General features: G+C 37.0%; 1 protein-coding gene and 1 long non-coding RNA gene across 2 annotated transcripts; one reads left to right on the forward strand and one right to left on the reverse strand.

Annotated features, from left to right (window-relative positions):
* Positions 1–6879: 6879 nt before the first annotated feature.
* Positions 6880–8271, forward strand: LOC110936683 (protein LURP-one-related 6). Its single transcript, XM_022179101.2, has 3 exons — positions 6880–7265; positions 7365–7610; positions 7761–8271. The coding sequence occupies exons 1-3, from the start codon at positions 7029–7031 to the stop codon at positions 7899–7901; spliced, it is 624 nt and encodes a 207-aa protein (XP_022034793.1). The 5' UTR covers positions 6880–7028; the 3' UTR covers positions 7902–8271.
* A 591-nt stretch (positions 8272–8862) lies between these two features.
* LOC118481660 lies at positions 8863–9724 on the reverse strand. Its single transcript, XR_004865853.1, has 2 exons — positions 9389–9724; positions 8863–9070 (listed from the first exon to the last, which is right to left on the reverse strand). It is a non-coding gene; the product is annotated as an uncharacterized LOC118481660 (long non-coding RNA).
* Between the last annotated feature and the right edge of the window lie 9724 nt (positions 9725–19448).

Consider the following 19448-nt stretch of genomic DNA (forward strand, 5'->3'; position numbering starts at 1 on the left):
TATACAAGCATGTTATAGGAATGTTCATGTGTTTAGACAAAAGTTCATGTGTAAGTTTCAATAGGTAAACATGTTACACCCCAAAAGTGGTAAAAATAAAAGGGGGAAATACGAGTATACTCACGGTTTACAAGTGGTGACTTGAAATTCCGAGAGCAAGTTTGTAGATGAATTAGTTCGGAGCACCTTGTCCTTCTACACGGGAAAGCAAAGGTGTGTGAGTTTGGCGTATAACGGAAGATTATAGATTCGGAGTTTTTAATATATAGAAAGTAACATAGGTGAAAATAATCATCTTGTACACATAACTCTTGTTCTTGACACTATTGAAACTCAAAAGAGTTGGTATGATTTCATGGATTCTAAGATCCATTAGAGTCGTAACAAGGGCATGGTCATAGATGATGTAACGTCCACTTAACAAATAACTATTTAGTCATCATCAAGTCTTAGTTACTTAGATGTATACATATAGAATAACTTAGATATTATATAGTTTACAAGTCTTATGATTCAAGCATGAGGTAGGAGATTAATGTCTCCATTTAGGTACCTCTTTGTGTCATAGAATACATACATGAGGTAGGAAGAACAAGCTTCCATTTAGGCACCTCTATTGTTCACCACTACACTTGTTGTTATAAACAACAAGGAGGGTCATGAACATACAAGTATTAAGGTAATAACAACAACTAATCTATAGAAAAACATCAAGTAATGAGTGGATTCTTATGAAGGATAGCCTAGGCTAAACCAACCATCACACATACATCAAGTTTCACACTTGAACACTACTTGTGGGTAAATCCCTAATTAAAACAGAAAGTTTGTGAGGTTTTAACCTCTGATTTAAGTGTCTCAAACATGTTTTTAAGCTTAACCAACCATAAGAGAGGTTGTAAGCATTAGGACATTGGTGTGAGATGTGTTAGACACAAGTTGGATAAGAAATAACATGTTGTTGATTAATAGTAAACAAAACAGAAAGTTTTATTCCATTTCAGGGCAAATCCAAGCATGATTCTTCCAAGGAAAAACCAAGGATTCAAACCCAAGGACATAACAAAGCAATAGGAAGAAGAACCAAGTGATTTGGTTAAGAAATGAGCAAGTTACACTCACTTTAGTGAAGTTACAAGAATCTGTCCAAAACTCAGATTTACTGCAGATTGAGAGTGAATTTGTGAAGATTAGAGAGTTGTGAAAGTGTCAAATGGGTTGGAGAAGGTGGGTATTTATAATGAATGAGTTAGAAGGTGATTGGAGGTGATTAGAGGTGGATTAAAGGTGATTGGGTGAGGTTGGAGAGTTGGATTTCGTGCATGCAGCTCAAAGAAACACACCTTCTGCCGAAACAAGGGCGTCGCGTGACGTCTAGGACCCTCGCGTCACGCGGCGGGTAGGGGTTGTCTGACTTTCGTTTTATTACACTTAGGCCCCTGTAGTTTATATTTGGTTCCTTTAGGTGCAAAGTTGAGAGTTTAGGGACTTGTTTTGATATAGAAGCATAGTATAAGGTGTAGTTAAGCATGATAATCAAAACCAAAGTATGTTTAAGCATATAAATGTCATAACCAAGTATCGTTCTCGTTCAAAACACGTTCAATGCATAAGTTTAGATTAATTACAAGTTTCGCACATAGTTTCCAAGAATAATGATTAAACATCGATTGATTCACCAAATCGAACATACGAGCATACATAGAGTGTGTATAACATAAATGTAACAAAATACAAGCTTCATTAATGATCCAAGTCTCGGTTTGATAATGATTACAATGAAAGGAGCGATTACAAGAATACAAGGTTTCCAAAAATAGAATTACGAACAAAGCTTTCTATAAATGGAAAGTACAAAAGAGCCGGGCGTTACAGTTGACGCATGTTCAATTCCTTCTGCTTGAAGATATGCTCGAGACTCCTGTGATCGGTGTAGATAGTGCACTTGGTACCGTACAGGTAGTGTCGCCATATCTTAAGCGCGAAAACAACAGCTCCCAGCTCTAAATCGTGCGTCGTGTAGTTCCGCTCGTGAATCTTGAGTTGACGTGACGCATAAGCAATGAATTTATCCCGCTGCATCAATACACAACCAAGCCCCTGTATCGATGCGTCACAATAGACCACAAAATCGTCCGTGCCCTCTGGCAATGAGAGGATAGGTGCACTGCAAAGTCTATCCTTTAAGTGCTGAAAAGCGGTTTCCTGGGAATTACCCCAACGATAAGTGACACCCTTCTGTGTCAGTAGAGTAAGTGGTTGTGCAATCTTTGAGAAGTCTTTGATGAATCGCCTGTAGTAACCCGCCAAACCCAAGAATTGGCGTATTTCCGTTGGTGTACGCGGTGCAGGCCAGTTCCTGATCGAATCTACCTTGGATGGATCAACATGAATCCCATCCTTGTTTACCACATGGCCTAGAAAGTGGACTTCACGAAGCCAGAAGTCGCATTTTGAAAACTTGGCGTACAATTGTTCCTTTCGAAGAAGTTCCAAGATAAGTCGTAAGTGCTGCTCGTGTTCTTCCTGACTCTTGGAGTAGATCAGGATGTCGTCGATAAAAACAATTACAAACTTGTCTAGATAGGGTTTGCACACCCTGTTCATAAGATCCATGAAAACTGCAGGCGCGTTCGTTAGCCCGAATGGCATGACTAGAAACTCGTAGTGGCCGTAGCGAGTTCTGAATGCTGTTTTGGAGACGTCCTCATCCCGGACTCTCAGCTGATGGTAACCTGACCTTAGATCAATCTTGGAGTAGTAGCTCGACCCTTGCAACTGGTCGAATAAGTCATCAATACGGGGAAGAGGGTAGCGGTTCTTCACTGTGACCTTGTTCAGTTCGCGGTAATCAATGCACATCCTGAAGGTTCCATCTTTCTTCTTCACAAATAGTACCGGAGCTCCCCAAGGCGAAGAGCTAGGACGAATGAAGCCCTTATCCAAGAGCTCTTGCAATTGCTTTGACAGCTCTTCCAGTTCAGTTGGAGCTAAATGATACGGTGCGCGGGCTATTGGTGCTGCTCCAGGAGCTAGTTCAATCTGGAACTCGACCTGGCGATGAGGCGGTAGACCAGGTAAATCTTCAGGAAACACTTGAGGAAAATCGCGTACAACTGGGATATCCTCTATTCTATTCTCTTATGTTGATGCATCAGTAACAAGTGCCAAAATGGCAGTGTGACCCTTTCGTAAACATTTCTGAGCCTTCAGGAAGGAGATGATGCCAACCACAGCACCACTCTTGTCGCCTTGAACTTCGAGAGGTTCTTAACCAGAACAGGGAATACGGATGATCTTCTCCTTACATAGGATCTCTGCTTGCTGTTTGGATAACCAGTCCATACCAATGACGATGTCGAAACTACCCAGAACTATAGGAATGAGGTCGATAGAGAAGGTCTGACCAGCGAGGATAAGATTACAACCCTGAACTACGTGCGTGGCCTCTAGACTCTTACCACCCAAAATCCACACGCGGAGTACTACCGCTTGGGAGCGTGACTGACCAGGATCAAGCCACCAATCATATAGAATAATGTAAATAGTAAAAGTAAATGTAATTAAACCAAACCAATCCATATGAAAGGTGTTCAAACATAAGTATAAATTCAACGTTTAGCGGAAGCATATGAGTAAAAGCCCAACATAAATAAAGTATGTAATGTCATAATGTTTAATCAAGCATTCACGATCCTTGTCCACAACGACCGCACCTCCCAGTGCAAGCTCCATGTATACCTAACGACCTGCAAGGCATGTAACAGAGAGTCAACAACTAGTTGAGCGAGTTCACAGTAAGTAAGTTCGTAAAAGTAAGTTCGTAAAAGTAAGTTCGTTTCGTAATGTGTGACTCTACTGGGCCGATAGTATGTTCTATTAGTGGGGGCTTCCCATGTTTGCATATACACTAGACTATTTGTAACCATAAGTGTTCTTCTTAACCTGAGAACAGTAGTACGTACAAGGTTTACGTAGGTTTTACGTAAGTGTCCTTCACAAACCGAGGACAGTGGTACGCGGGGGTTTACGTAGGTTTTACGTAAGTGCCTGACACAACCCCAGGCAGTAGTGAGTATAAGTTTACGTAGGTTTTACGTAAGTGTCCTTTGCAACCTGAGGACAGTGATGTGTACAAGTATACGTAGGTTTTACGTATGTATCCTGCGCATCCGAGGACGATGGTAGATAGTCTAGTAACAGTGTAAGTACAAATCTATTCCTTCAATCCCATTCCCAACCCCGGGAATCCCATGCCTTGGTAAGAGTGTGAACTCACCTTGGTTTGCTCGGTATGTTATTGCTTCTACTATTAATTAATGGCTAGGTCCGTTACACACGACCTAAGGTACATTGCACATAAACTCGATGTAAGTGTTTACGTTCAATTAGGGTTTACAATTCCTTGATGTCCAAACAACTGTGATCCGTGTGATAATTGTGTACAGAATGACATGAGATAGATTGTTCATACATACAGTATCATCCAGTAACATTCAGAGACATGCAGTGATATACAGAAACATACAGTAGGCTTTAACACTGATGTTTGCAATAAACTCAGACACTTATTCATTTATTCATACATGAAATTCGGACCACACAAACTCATATCAAACTCGGAACTTACGTATTAACCAAAGCTCGGATCATGCATATCAACAAAGAACTAGGACCATATATGTATGCATTACAGAATTCGGACAAGCATCATAACCACAATTCGGACCTTATATCATTCAAAAGTCGGACTACACACCACCTCACAAAAGTCGGACCAATCATTCATTCTTTACTAAAATTCGGACAAGGCATATAAGCATTAAAACTCAGACAACATCCCTTATAACAAAACTCGGACCAACACATGCATATTGAAATTCGGACCCTATGCATTCTAATAAAAAAAATCGGACCAAACTCCCCTCTTAAAATTCGGACAGTAGGATGCTTGGAAAATTCGGACCCCCCCTTCTTAATGAAATTCGGACTCCTTCATATACATAAGAAACTCGGACTCCTTCATATACATAAAGTTCAGACTCTTTTTCCTTAATAAAGTTCGGACCCCTTGTTTAATTAATAAAGTTCGGATAGCATCAAGTAAACAAAGCTCGGACTTTACATGCAATCAAGAGTCGGGCCAACTATCAATCATGCGAACATTCAACTTCATTGTAACAGTTACGTTTTTACGATCAAGAAACCCTAGTTTTCATACATTCAAAGTGCAGTAATCTAATCAGCAAATCAAACATCTCTATCTTACAAGCATTTCATTGTCAAGCATTTGATTACACTACTAATCACAAACCATTTCACAATAATCAGAATTGACCAAAACACAGAGCCATTATATGTAGAACTAGGGTTTTGCATGAATCACATAATCAAAGATTAACAACAAGAAATCATAAAACGATTACCTTGGATTGATTCTAGATAAAGAGAGGAATCAAGAGTGATGATTGAGAGCTTGTGCCAATGATGAAGAAGATGATTGTAGAGAGGATTGGAGGATGTGAAAGTACGTATGTTGATTTTGTGAGATGATTAGTGAAGGAGGTTAGGGTTAAGGGTGATTAAGGTTTCACTAACTACTCTACTCACCCCTAAGTATCATCTTTTACATAAAACACCCATCACAATATAATTTACAGTTTCATCACCAAGTTCATGTATTGTCAACACTTAACACATAACCATGCACAATCACAATACACTTTATTGAACTAAAACGTATACAGTTACAAAGCAAACCAATTGTGCAAGTAAACAACTAAACAAACAGTGAACGTGCAATAAATGCGAAAGTGGAATCTCGGAAACTCGAGTTGTCACACAAAAGACCAAAATATTTATTTATAATGATGCGATATAAACGGAAAGTACATGGACGAAGAATTACAAGTCACCCGATGACCTTTAAGATTTTTGAATTCATCAATTTAAATTCAGTTAAGACAAAAATGAACCCTCAAGTTTTATTTCATATAAAAAATGTTTCAAACTTTATTTAAACTCACTTCAAATTTAGAAACGAGTATAAAAATTTACTAATAGTCATGTTCTTCAGGCTTTTTTTAACTCAATTCGAAAATATGTATAAATTCTTTGGACAATAAACTTGGTAGGGGCAGTGAATTTTTTTAGGCAAAATAATCGGCGGGCCGACCTATATATTTTTTAAAAATTTCAGACAAAAAATAAGAAAAATTACACTATTAACCGAACGTTGACGGAGGCGGGTGCACCCTCTCGCCCCTTAAAAGGTGCGCCACTGTTTAGAACCATGACGGCATGCGGCATGACCTAGTTGTTTAGTCGTACGGTGTTTGCTCCCCAATTAGTGGTTCTGGTTCAAATTCTTGAAAATACAAAGTTATTTAATATTTGGGTGTAATAATTGATTATATATAAATATGCCCTTAAGAACATATGCTATGAAGAACATAAGAACCTTGCAAAGTTCTTATGGAATTAAACATGTAATAATAATAGTATATGCATGCATTCAACATTAAATGACTATTAGTAAACCCTATCCTATCCTAAATATTTTGTCAACATATGAGTTTCTTTGAATATTTTCTATCATTAACAGGTGATATATATATTCGTTACGTAAAGAAGATATATATAAATTATACAAAATTAGTTAATGATACCGTGGACGCATGATATTCAGTTGTCAACAAGCAAAAATTGATACGATCCAACTTCATTTTTACTCTTATGCTGCCCAATTTCAAGGGGACGGCTAACAACCCTATATTGCATCTGTAAATTAACTAAGCTTCCACGTAATATTTTGTATAATTTAATATTAATCTATTAGAGTTTCAGGCTTTTAGCACACACAAACTTGTATAAACTAGCTTGTATTTTCATACATATAATTAAAATCACCATGCATGCATTTCACATGTAATAATCAAATCAAGACTTGCCAAACATCTGGTTTCTATATATACACATAATTTCTTCATCTTTTATATTGTCATATCTATTTTGAAAAGAAAGAAAAAATGGGTGCAAAAGTAAAGGAGATGCCAGTAGTAAGCAAGATGTTTTGCTCATCAACTCAGGTGGTTCTAGAGGTTAGAACACGACCCCGTGTTGTTGGTGGCGGCGGCTTTGTTGTCACTGATTTGCATAGCCAAGCGGTCGTGTTCAGGGTGGATGGTTGTGGTGTTCTTGGCAAAAAGGATCAAATGACTGTCACGGATGCTGACCAAACGCCTTTGCTTCTCATCCGTCATAAGGTAACAATAATGTATAAGTTATAATGGTTATGTACTTATGTCTTAATTCTTTATCATGTAAGGTTTTTCACTTTATGAATCTTTTTTTATATACACAAGGGAGGTATAGTTGAAGCTTTAAGCCTATGTAAACAATGGGGAGGTTACACTCAAGATTATGTAGGAACACAAAAGTTGGTTTTCACATTGAAAGATCCAAAAGCATGCTTTGCAAATAACCGGCCTGTTAGGGTTTCAATCGAACAAAAGGATGAAAACATCTATTGCAAGAACTTTTGGATAAAGGGTTACTTCCAAGATAAAGAATGTAATATCATCGACTCGGGAGGCGATGTCATAGCCCAGGTATATCAAAATCAATAAAATAAGTAAATAAAAATGAAGCAGAAGAACTCAGATTCCAAATGAACATGCATGCATTTTTTTTTATTTTGTGCGAGTAGTTTTTGTCTTTTTGACGATAAAAAAATATTGATTTGATTGATGTAACGACAGGTCGGGGTAACTAAGGAGATGAAGAAAATGGAGAATAAGGATTTATATCATGTGGTGGTGAAACCTGGGATTGATCAAGCATTTGTGGTAGGTGTGATTGCGATTCTTGATTACATTCATAATGGATCTACTAGATGTTAATTAATTAAGGGAAGTAAGATAAAAAGTTAAGATTTGATTGCTTGCATGGAAGAAATTCAAAGGTATTTTGGTGTTTGAATAATAAGATTACGTAAGGCTGAAGAAAAGAATTTTGGTGATGGTGTTTGGTTAGAATTTTGATGTTTAGAATTTATTTGGACAAGTGTATAGGAAATTTGAACCTTCAACTTTGTGTATATCCACGTGTCGAATGTAAATGTTTGTGTACCACGTAATTAACGACACATGTCCGTTAAAGTTTGTGAATATAATTTGAAAGTAGTGGGATGAGTGAATTCTCAAGTATGTATATAAACAAGCAAGAATTACGATTTGCAATATAAAATTTGTACGAATTTTATTTACTACATTTATATTTGGGTCTAATTATATAGCTTAATTAAGTAAAATAATGATATGTGCCCATCTGTTGTGTGGTTCATGCAAATGTGGTCACATGGGGTTTAGTCACAAGTTTCAACGACTTTCTTAGTGGAAGACTTGGTCTTTTATTTTCATTAGATAAACTACTACAAAACAAGGCTTTTGCGATCGCATTTTAGGTCGCAAAATGGTGGCAATTGCCCTTTCGTGACCATTTTCCCACCAAAAACTCGGTGAGAAAAACACCCGTGTCAAATGCCCAATTACCACCGATTTGCCCGCTCCTAGCTTTTGCGACCTAATTGTTGTGACCACAGAAAGGGTCGGAGATATTGCGACCGTGAGCTTTTTGCCACCGTTTCCCCACAACATGTAGTTTTTGCTACCATTGCTCCATGGTTTTTACCATCGCTCCATGGTTTTTGCCACCAACCACAGCTTGTTGACACCATTTTGAGACCAGGTGGCAAATACTTTTTGCACCACTGTTTTGCTGCTACGTCTCACAACTAGTTAGCTTTTTATATCATTTCTATTCTAAACTTGCAAAACTTTAATAAACACCCAAATCCAAACGATCAAAATAAAGTGTTCATAGCTATCTTCAAGCCACATTTTTAACATAGCTTCAATGTTCGTTATCCTATTGAGCATAACATCTTTCTCCACTTCATCCTTTTTTTTTTCTGTTCAGCCATCGAACTCCGCTATAATTCCTTAAACCTGTCTTTCTCTTCTTCCTTTTCCCTAACGAGCTCCTTGATAACGTCGTTCGACCTTTCAATCTACAAAACAGCCAATTCAAAACTGAAATAATTGATAAAAAGATAACGGGTCAAGTTAGCTAATAACTGAAGGATGCAAGTATATACGATGGTTCTGTTTTACATTAACTAAACTATATCTTTGGTTATGTCTAAATCCTAATGGAGCTGAGATCTATATTCACACTTGATGGATCTTACCAAACATCTTTCATACGTTTAGATCTGCATAATACATTCATTGGCAACAAGCTTAAACCCCTAAATGCATGAAACAATTGATATGACCAAAGCCTAAAAATCAAGAACTGAAACAATTTTGCCCTAATTTGTGCATACCTTGTGAGATCGAGAGCGGAGCAAGAAGCAGCACTGGTCGTCGGCGAATCAGCGGGGGGGGGGGGGGGGGGGGGGTTTCCGGCCAGGTCAACAGGTCTGCAATGAAAGTGTCCGGTTTACTCTAGATGAAGATATAAAGTGGGTGAAAATAATTACCTTCAATCAACGGATATCAAAATAAGTAGAACCTCTAAAGTTTTATTTAGGCGATGGTAGTAATAGGTGTTCATCAAACATCATCGTCGTCGCCTGAAGAAGGCAGTTTCACGGTCATCCCCATCACCGATAGGCCCTCTCTCTTAATTCCTGATCTCAAATCTCAATCCTCCTATCTCTTTTGATTTCTCTCCTCGTGTCTCTCTTTGTCTCTTCACTTTCCTGGTCATTGAGTAGGATAAGTGAAAGGCACTTCAATGATTTCGACAATTAACACAGGAGATGATTTCTCGATTTTACCCCTAAGCGTCTTAAAAGTTTGTACACTTTACAATTCTAACCCTTCCCAAAAGGCTTTGGCTTGTTTATACATACTTCTTCATAACTTGTACCTATGGCAAAATTACAATTTTGTCCATCACATTTGCTTTATATAGTTATATATAGATATATAGATAATGTACTCGTTTAGGCTCGCGTGTCTGTTTGAACATGATAAGTGAAGCTCGGGCCCCTTTACTAAATAAGGTTATTTTTAGGCTCGGGCTTGAGCTAGGATCCTTTCGAGCTTTTTTTTCGAGCCATTCCTACCCCTACAATTAGACAAAACAATTGTATTCCAAATTGAGTAATTATCTGCTTTTGGTGGGGGGGGGGTGTACAAGGTTAGTACCCTTGCCCCGACCAATCAAATCCTACCATGTCAAAGTTCTTAGAAACTACACTTAAGCCACAAAACACTGGCGACACCTTATCCCTGCCATAAATCCCACTCTTTTACCCCACCCACCAATCACACACACACACGCCATTCAAGAAATGGAGCCTACCTAAAACCCCATCTCCCATACTCTTTCACGGGTTCCCCTTAATGGAGAAACAACCCGCCAGCCCTACCCTTGTGGGTGGCGGCGGTGTTGTGGCACAACAAACTACCCGGGGAGGGTACCCATGATAGTGCCCCGTCCCCCCTTATGGCGTTTGCTTGAAGATGATTAATGAACATCATAAGTGCAAAACATGCCTCGTTTAAGTCGATCAGATTGCCAATCGACAATCACCCGGACCGATCAAATTGCCAGCCAAATTATCAGAAATCTAGAAAATCGTCACCAGGGATTATCATATTAGAACATGCTGTTTAATTAGATTCAAACATGTCATCTTACTCGATGTCTTGTCGTCTCAATCGATCGCATCTTCATAAATTCAGAAATCACAAGTTCAAACCAAGGACGATTTGTTTTTCGCAACCTCGTTCTTTTCTTTTCCTTTGCCACCTTTTAGGGGTGTTAAAAAAACTCGTGGCTCACAGCTCGCTCGAAAAAAGCTCGAAGAAAGCTCGGCTCGAAATTGGCTCGGTTGTTAACGAGCCAGCTCGGCTCGTGAGCCGGCTCCATAAGGTTTACATCCTTCATTTTTTTGTCCCACATCGCTTAGAAAACAAAAACTAAGGGAGTATTCCCCCTATAAAAGAAGGTAAAGACAATGTACAAAGTGAATCAACTATTTATACTTGCATATTTAGCCATATGGTTAAATTAAATGGCAATTATGGCCCTTAGTCTATGAAGAAATTAATTTTTAAGGGCTTTTTAAGTAGTAAATTTTGCGGTTTTTTCTTAGTTCGAGCTAGTTCGAACCGAGCCGAGCTAGCTCGAATTCTAATCGAGTCGAGCTCGAGCCTCAAATCTCAGCTCGATTTGAAATTCGAGCTCGAGCCAAGCCAGCTTGAATCGAGTTCGAGCCAAGCTCGAGTTGGGTCTAGCTTGGCTCGACTCGGCTCGTTTACAGCCCTACCACCTTTGTATTTTTGTAATTGGGTTTAACATATTATTGAGTTTAGTTGGGTCATCATCATCATACTCAGTATAGTCGAGTAACTGAGTTAAATTAAACTCAGTATTGAGTTTTGTTGGGTAACTGAGTTAAATTAAAAACCAGTTTAATTGTTGAAAGAGGCAAAACTAAACAGGAAGGTTGACGAGTTTAAAAACGTATTGGGTTTTATATTTAATTGGTTTTTCTTAAAAAATTATAATTCATATATAAAAATTTTATAAAATCTTGGGCCCTTGAAAAAGTGAGCCCTGAGTAGTGCCCCAACCCCGCCTTTGACCCGGTTGGCCCTTATTGCTTGCATATTTGCTTTATAAGTTTGACTAGGTTAGTTCCCCGTGTGTTACACGGGTTGAACAATTTAAACTATATAATAAATATTTCTTGCAAAATCCAAATTAAAGACGGAGACATTTATATATATTTGATAAATAATGAAACTAATAATAATAGTAAAAAAATCTCATACATGTGTAAGAGTCGTCTGTAAGAATTCATGTACCCTGTTTGAGCTCGAAAAAATATGTTCTTTCGTAATGTTTTAATATTATTATTTAATTTTAAAATAAAATTGGTATTGGGCTTGGTAAGAGCATGTTTGGTTATGTTTTTTGAAAGTTGAAACAACTTATAGACTTATTGGGGTTTTGGAAAAGTCAGTATGGAGTGACTTATTGACTTATTGGTTTTTTCCTCTCACATACACCCATATTGTCAAACATCATTTTGTAGATGCCAATGGGTATTGGGCTCACTAAGAGCATGTTTGGTATGCTATTTAAAAAAAATTAACATAGATATCGGGTTTTTTTTTATAAAAACACGTGCCCCTCGAAATCAGTGCGGTGGTCCTCCCCGCACACCTTTATCACCGCCCATGCATGTGTATACTCATTTAAGTAATCGATATACACCCTGTGCGGTGGTCCTCCCCGCACACCTTTATCACCGCCCATGCATGTGTATACTCATTTAAGTAATCGATATACATTTGATGATATCCTATATTTTTTTTTGTATTCAATTAACATTTTTCTATTTAGTATTATTTGCAATTATTAACATTTTTCTAAATGTATATATAGAGTATGGATGTTACTGAATTTTTGAAGAATAATTTTTAATTTTGACATATATATTCAAACTTATAATTATATAATGTAGTCATGAATTTTAATAAAATCCAAAAAAACGTGAAACCCTTTTCAAATTTCAATAAAAGGGTTATAATTATCAGATAAGAGATTCTTTTGTTTATGATACTAGAAAATACAATAGGATCATTATAACATTTATTGTAAACGAACAAATTTTCGAACTTGTTTAGTTTATTTTTTTTCATTGAATTTTAAGAACAGATGGTCGGCTTATCGAGTTACAAGCCAGCTCGAGTTATAAATGAGGCAATTACTTAGCTTAAAATTCAGTTGTAGTTAAGAGATTTCGAGCTGAGCTGACTTGTATAGGTTCAAGCTCGAGTATGGGTTGAGCTTGACATAACTCTAAGTCAACTCGTGATCAAGCTTAAGCCCAAAAGATTAAGGAAACCAAAAGTAAATTCAAATTGGATCATAAAAAGTTAACCAAAGCAGAAAATCGATCCATTTTCAATGCACCATAAGGCATAAACTGAAATTTTTTGGTTTGATTTTAGTTTAAGATAGAACCCGATTTAAATTAAATAGTGAAAAGTGAAAAGTCCCTAAATTGAAACGAGTTAGCGATTCTTAAACTTAGGACTATTGTTTATAGATAATTAAATTCATATTCATTTTTTTCCATGGAAGGTTAAATTTTATTTTCTATAGAATTAACTCTCATTTTCGTTTCTGTGTTTTGTTCAATTAGGCCATTTCAGGTCAAATTTCAAATTTATACCATTTCCATCCCTAACATTCTTGAAACATGTTAGTTCCGTCCACAACTGATAAAGTTAACTGCCATTTTCGTCCTTGTGGTTTGTTCAAATTATGCCAGTTCAGGCCATATTTCAAAGTTTCATTGGATGAAATTGGCATGTTTCTAAAATTTCAGGGACGAAACTAGTACAAATTTGAAATTTGGTCTGGATTGGCATAATTGAACAAACAAAAAAAAAAAACGCTAACTCGTTATAGTGGACAATATCAGATAATTGTACCCAAAATTGCCTGAATAATTGTAACCAAAATTGCCTGAAAGGTTACAAGTCATTGTCTCTTGTCCCCTTGAAAATGTCCACTTTATTCGATGTGTTTTTTGAAGTATTAAATCTTGAAAACATACTCATGACTTTGTTCTAAGGACGTCATATTCGCACTCATATCATTGACTTCTTGACTTAAGGAAGAATCGATTTCTGCATGTGGAAATTACCAAAAGCCAAAAATGATGTTCAATGCATCTTATTTTTAGTTATCGAGTTTAAAAACGAGTTAAATTTGTTTTAGACTTTTAGTTAATCGAGTTAAGCTTGAATTTAGACAATTCTGATTTTGAGCTCACTTACTCCCCCTCTAGCAATAATACCTAGATTAACAAAATAAAAGGAAATCAGTTAAATTATGTAATATTTGTAAGGGGGATAATTCCTGATACAACACAATGATAATCAAGTTTAGAATGACTAATACAACTCGTTTATTAAATAGGTCAACCGAACACAACATATTTAATAAAAGGGTCAACAGGAACACGACTTCTTTTTAATAAATGGTTTAACTAGTTAAACTGTTTCAGTTTTTTTAAATTTTTTTTGAATGGTTAAATATTTCCCTCCCGAGTATTGAACCCATAACTTGTCCTATCCAAACACCTAGAAGGGTTTCGATTTAATAAGCGTGTTTTACGCATTAAACTTGATACTTTGATTTTTTTTTTTTTACTTTCTGATTTACTGTTTATTTTCAGAATTGAAATTAATTTTCAGCAGATTCATTCATTAATTTTCAGAAGTGAAATCAATTATTTGCTTATTATTTTCTATCTAGATATGTAATCTCAAGCTAAATATATTAAGCCAAGTTGAAGATATCACTTATAATAAATGTTCACTTAAGTTGAAGATATATGTTATTAGAATTGGTTTAAGTCATCACCTGTTATATTATATGAATATTAAATGGATCGACTAGAAATACAACACGCTTTTAAGTGTGTCACATTAAATTTGATATTGTTGACGCATAAGTAGTTATATTATATGGGTCGGATCAAGATCTATCTATTCAACTCGCCAATCCAAAATCCTTTAACCCACCACAATTATCCCGACATGATTGGCAATTATTTGCTTATTATTTTCTATAAATTGCTAAGAGTATTGTCGTTTAGATCCTATATTAAAGATAGTCAATAGATTAAAAGGACCACATTAATTGAGTACGTGTTTCTTAGTCTTTTAACAAAAAGAACAAGAAGAAAAGTAGAATAGGAACAACATGAATTGATGCTTGACAGACAACTATTCTTGTCGAGGTGGAATGGAATTCGCCTAACTAGTGTAAAGTTTACAAAATGTCGATAAGAATAAAGGTTTTTAGAGGTTTTGGTAATTTCAGTCTCATATTCGAGGTGGATTGAAATTCACCTCACTTTTGTAAACATGTTTTTTTTTTTTCTTTTCAAAAGCATAGAAATTACAACATGTCGGGTATGAGAGGAGTTTTGTTAATTTCAGTCTCATATTCAATTATTGAAACATCTCTCGTACATGTCACGTATCCGTTACACAATGCCCATCAGTCTCGCAAGTATACACGTGGGTCTCATCTTCATCCACTTATGATCTTATGTGGTGAAAATTAATCTCGGATGCCCATTAGACCATGTGTAGTGGTACACATGAATAAAGCCCCTACCTATGGGCATTTTACGAAACGTGTCATCCCAATCAGCAAAGGGGCATTATGAGCGTTTTTCACAAATGGGCGTAGTGGGATAATGCCCAATAATGCCCCATCAATGATAACCTAATTAATATTTTCTTGTTTTTTTAATTTAAATATAAAAGTATTTGAGTTGGAATTACATGATTGGCCAAGTAAGGTGAAGAAAGGCGTGGTTTGAAACACGCCTGGAAGCTTTTTTTTTTGAAAGAGAACGCCCAAAAAAACGCCCCCGGGGCGGGGCTACGGCGTGATAGGGCGTGTTTGAGCAAGAATTTTGAAAAAAAGGCCCGATTACGGGTAATATTACTGGAAATGGTGAAATCTGATCTGAAACACACACCCAAAAGCCCATTTGAAATGCTATTATATTAAACTATACTTCTATTAGTTCTACCATTTCTAATATCAATTTTATGACATATTCAACACATATATACTATTTATTATAATTGCTAATATCGTAGAGGTTCCTGTAAAAAAAAGGTTTTTTTTTGTGAGAAAGGTAACAAAGAATCTACACCATTAGATCTTTGATCTAATGGTTGAGATCATAATGACAAAATTGTAAATAACGTTTACTATTAGACATATTAATTTTCTAGATTAAGGGTATATAGGTAAATTTAACATTTTTAAATTAAGAAACTAACATTAATGGACATGTAACTCCCCCCCGTCTTTTTTAAACGCCAGTAACTTTTTATACGTAACTTTTAAAAAAAATTACACCATGATAACGAGCGTCTTTTATCTTTAATATGAGTACCATATTGCTATACTTATATAGAGAAAAAAATATGTTTCGATCAGATGTTTAGTCCATGAATGGTGTTATATACTTACTGAATGGTGTTATATGCTTACTGAATGGTGTTATATAATTGCAAAATGGTGTTATAGACTTACTGAATGGTGTTATATACTTGCTGAATGGTGTTTATAGAGATCTTTTAAAAAAATCCAGTTCCTATAATTAAGGTAGCGGTTATGGGAAGTTTTTAATTAATTGAATTAATGATAAAATTACTTGTTTACCCTTTTGAATTAATTTAGATTTAGGAGACATGTCATCTCCACAATATTTCTCACCTTTCTCACACTTTTAACCTTTTTACAATAACCTTACCCTTGCTAATATTATATATTGGGGTAAAGTTATTCTACAAAAACTCCTAATTGTTAGAAGAATTTATAGAGTGACAAGTGTCCAATAATTTAAAACCTAAACTCACTACACTACCACCAAAAACCTTAACACCCACCCTCACCCCACCCCACCACCACCCAAAAACCTAACCACCCCACCTCCCGCCAAAAAAAAAAAAAAAAAAAAAACCTATACCTCACCAAAAAACCCTCTAAAAAAACCTAACCTCCCTACCCCCAAAAACCTAACCCCTCCCCCCACCCTGAAAAACCTAAAAAATAAAATCCTAAACACCCACCGCCAACCAAAAACCTAAACCCCCACAACACCTCCCCCCGGCAATTTTTTTTTTTTTTTTTGGGTGGATAAGGGGGTGGTTGGGGGTTAGGTTTTTTTTTTTTTTTTTTTTTTTTTTTTTGTAGTGAGTTTTTTTAGGAGCCTTTGTACCCTTCTTACAATTAGGAGCCTTTATATTTGATCCTAATCCTTATATAGTGTATTAATATATTTGGGGTAATAGGACAAGTATCACCTCCCAAACCAAAAAAATAAAGAGAAAATTAAGAAAATGGCCAAGAAAAGCGTTGACTTACGAAAATAGCCACTTCATGCGTCCTTGGAGCAGGGATCTCACATTTTATGCGTCCGCCAATGGTGAATTGACACGTGGCAAAAGTAAGCTGATACCTCACCCGCCAGCGCATCCGGGCCAAAAAGTAGGCGGATGTGTCCGGCTCAGCTGCATCCCGAGGCAATTGGCTGGCTGGCTGTGGCTCGTTGAGTGGCTCGTTTGGAGGAGTTGTATGACGCATTAGAGGCATCAGTATGCGTGATTGATGTGCACAAAATGCAACATATAAATTACATCAATTGTGGCATAAAACTAACCCTTTTTTTAGTACTAATGTTGGAAAAAGTGTGTTTTTGTCTTTCTTTTGTATTTTCAGGATTAAATGAGCTCAAATGAACAAAAGAAGCAAAAGGCAGCTAAATCTAACATAAATACAAGAAAAGGAACAAATGTGGCATGCCCAACCATCCGACAGCATCTTCCCAAGCAAAAAAACAAGTAAACAGAAGGCTGAACACGCCTCGTGCTCAATGAGCACGGGGGCGTGCCCAAGTGTCAGTAGAAAAGACAAAGTTGTAGAAGCTTCTATCACCCACCACGGGGGCGTGCCCAGCGGACACGGGGCCGTGGTCAACTCTAAGATTCGCAGAATCTGAGGAAATCTTGATAGTACATATACGCTTCTTCACACGGGGTCGTGCTTAGCGGACACGGGGGCGTGGTCAACTAATGCAGACAAACTGCAATTAATGAAGAAAGAGAAGAGGGATGGACACGGGGCCGTGCCCGAGCTTCTTTTCAGGCTATAAATAGGGGTGCTTGGCTCACTTGCAAATCATCCCTTGGCACACCGCCTCTCTCACACTTTACCCACCACCCACCACCATCACAACACCATTATCCACCACCATCATTCATTGTCCATCATAGAGTGTGTGAGTCATCTCGGGATCCAAGATTGATCGTAAGAGTTCTTGACAATTAAAGGCCATGTTTGCCTAAGTCTCTTACATCACTTGGTGAAGACAAGCATTTAGTGTAATACTTTTTATTTTTAATCTTTTCGTACTTTTTATTTGGTTATGTATTAATGACTTTAATAACTAGTTTATATGTTGAAGGTTATTCTTCCTTATCATTTGTCCGTGGTGTTTTGGCATTATTTTACTGTCTATATAAAATAAAAGATTTTCACCATTCATATCTCCACGGTCTATATGGAGATATGTTGGCTACCTGGTCGGGGGTTAAGGGAATGGTTTGGTAAGAGTCTTGCCATTGTTCAGTGTATAGAACCTGCAAAGGACCTGGGTCAAATTTAGTAGGACCTCCTTCAATACCCAATGGTATTGGATGGCGGGGGTCCAAACTCTTTGATCCCCTCATATATACACTACTATTAAACTTTAACCGGCTACTTAGGACTGTATCCCTGCTGACTCAGACTACTTAGCCGAGGGTAACGTCACCTTCAAAAGAGGGGCCTACCACATTATGCATTAATAACTTAATTAATTATCTTTCAATAATCCGACCCTTTAGGATTGTATCCTTGCTAACTCAAACTACTGGGTTGAGGGTAACGTCACCTTCAAAAGAGGGGCCTACTACAATAACTAAGATAATCTCTTAAAAAGTGCAAAAGTGCAGAAATAATCAAAGGTTACACTAAAGGCGAGTCGGATCCAAGTGATTCATCTTGTGTATCTATTTTTTACTTTTTATTTTATTTTTCAACATTTTAGTTAGTTTTATTTTTCTAGTTTAAAAATATTTTTCTAACTTTTTGATTTGATTAGACGTTGAGGATAAACCGGTATTAAAAGCTCTTGTGTCCTTGGACGACCTCGGTATCTTACCAACACTATACTACGCTCACGATGGGTGCACTTGCCCATATGTGTGTTTAGTGTTAGTAAATATCGTGTTTTATAAATTTAAAACTTGGCTAAAAAGTGCTAAAGGGCTTAAAACATATACATTAAAAATATATAACACTTCACCCCCATCAAGTTTTTGGCGCCGCTGCCGGGGACACAAGGATTTTAAGAAAGCTTAAAATCGACGGCCTAATCAGTTTTTCAATTTTTTTTCAAAAACGCACGCACATTTTTCTGCATTTTAGTTTAGTTTTGCATTTACAGTAGGTTGAACACGGGCCGTGCTCACTGAACACGGGGCCGTGCTGCATATTTTTCATAAAAACACCCAGTTACAGAGTCTGAACACGGGGTTGTGCTCACTAAACACGCCCCCGTGCTGCACAAAACCAGTAACTTTTATTCAAACGCCCAGATACAGACCCTGAACACGGGCCGTGCTCACTGAACACGGGGCCGTGTCCAGCCTCTGTTTCCGTTTTTATTTTTGTTTTCTGGTCTCGAGACTCTGTTGTGGTCTGCTGAGTGGTTCTTATGGATCAATACTCAGGAGGCTACAACTACACCTATGATGAGGATGATTATAGGGAAGACTATT

The sequence above is a fragment of the Helianthus annuus genome, chromosome 1 (genome assembly GCF_002127325.2).
Source record: "Helianthus annuus cultivar XRQ/B chromosome 1, HanXRQr2.0-SUNRISE, whole genome shotgun sequence".
Lineage (NCBI taxonomy): Eukaryota > Viridiplantae > Streptophyta > Magnoliopsida > Asterales > Asteraceae > Helianthus > Helianthus annuus.

What these genes read in the sequence shown, in the direction of transcription:
- LOC110936683 (XM_022179101.2), top strand. Translation starts at nt 7,029, where the DNA reads ATGGGTGCAAAAGTAAAGGAGATGCCAGTAGTAAGCAAGATGTTTTGC. An exon ending in TGCTTCTCATCCGTCATAAG is followed by an intron (nt 7,266 to 7,364) that starts GTAACAATAATG and finishes TATATACACAAG; the next exon opens with GGAGGTATAGTTGAAGCTTT. An exon ending in GAGGCGATGTCATAGCCCAG is followed by an intron (nt 7,611 to 7,760) that starts GTATATCAAAAT and finishes ATGTAACGACAG; the next exon opens with GTCGGGGTAACTAAGGAGAT.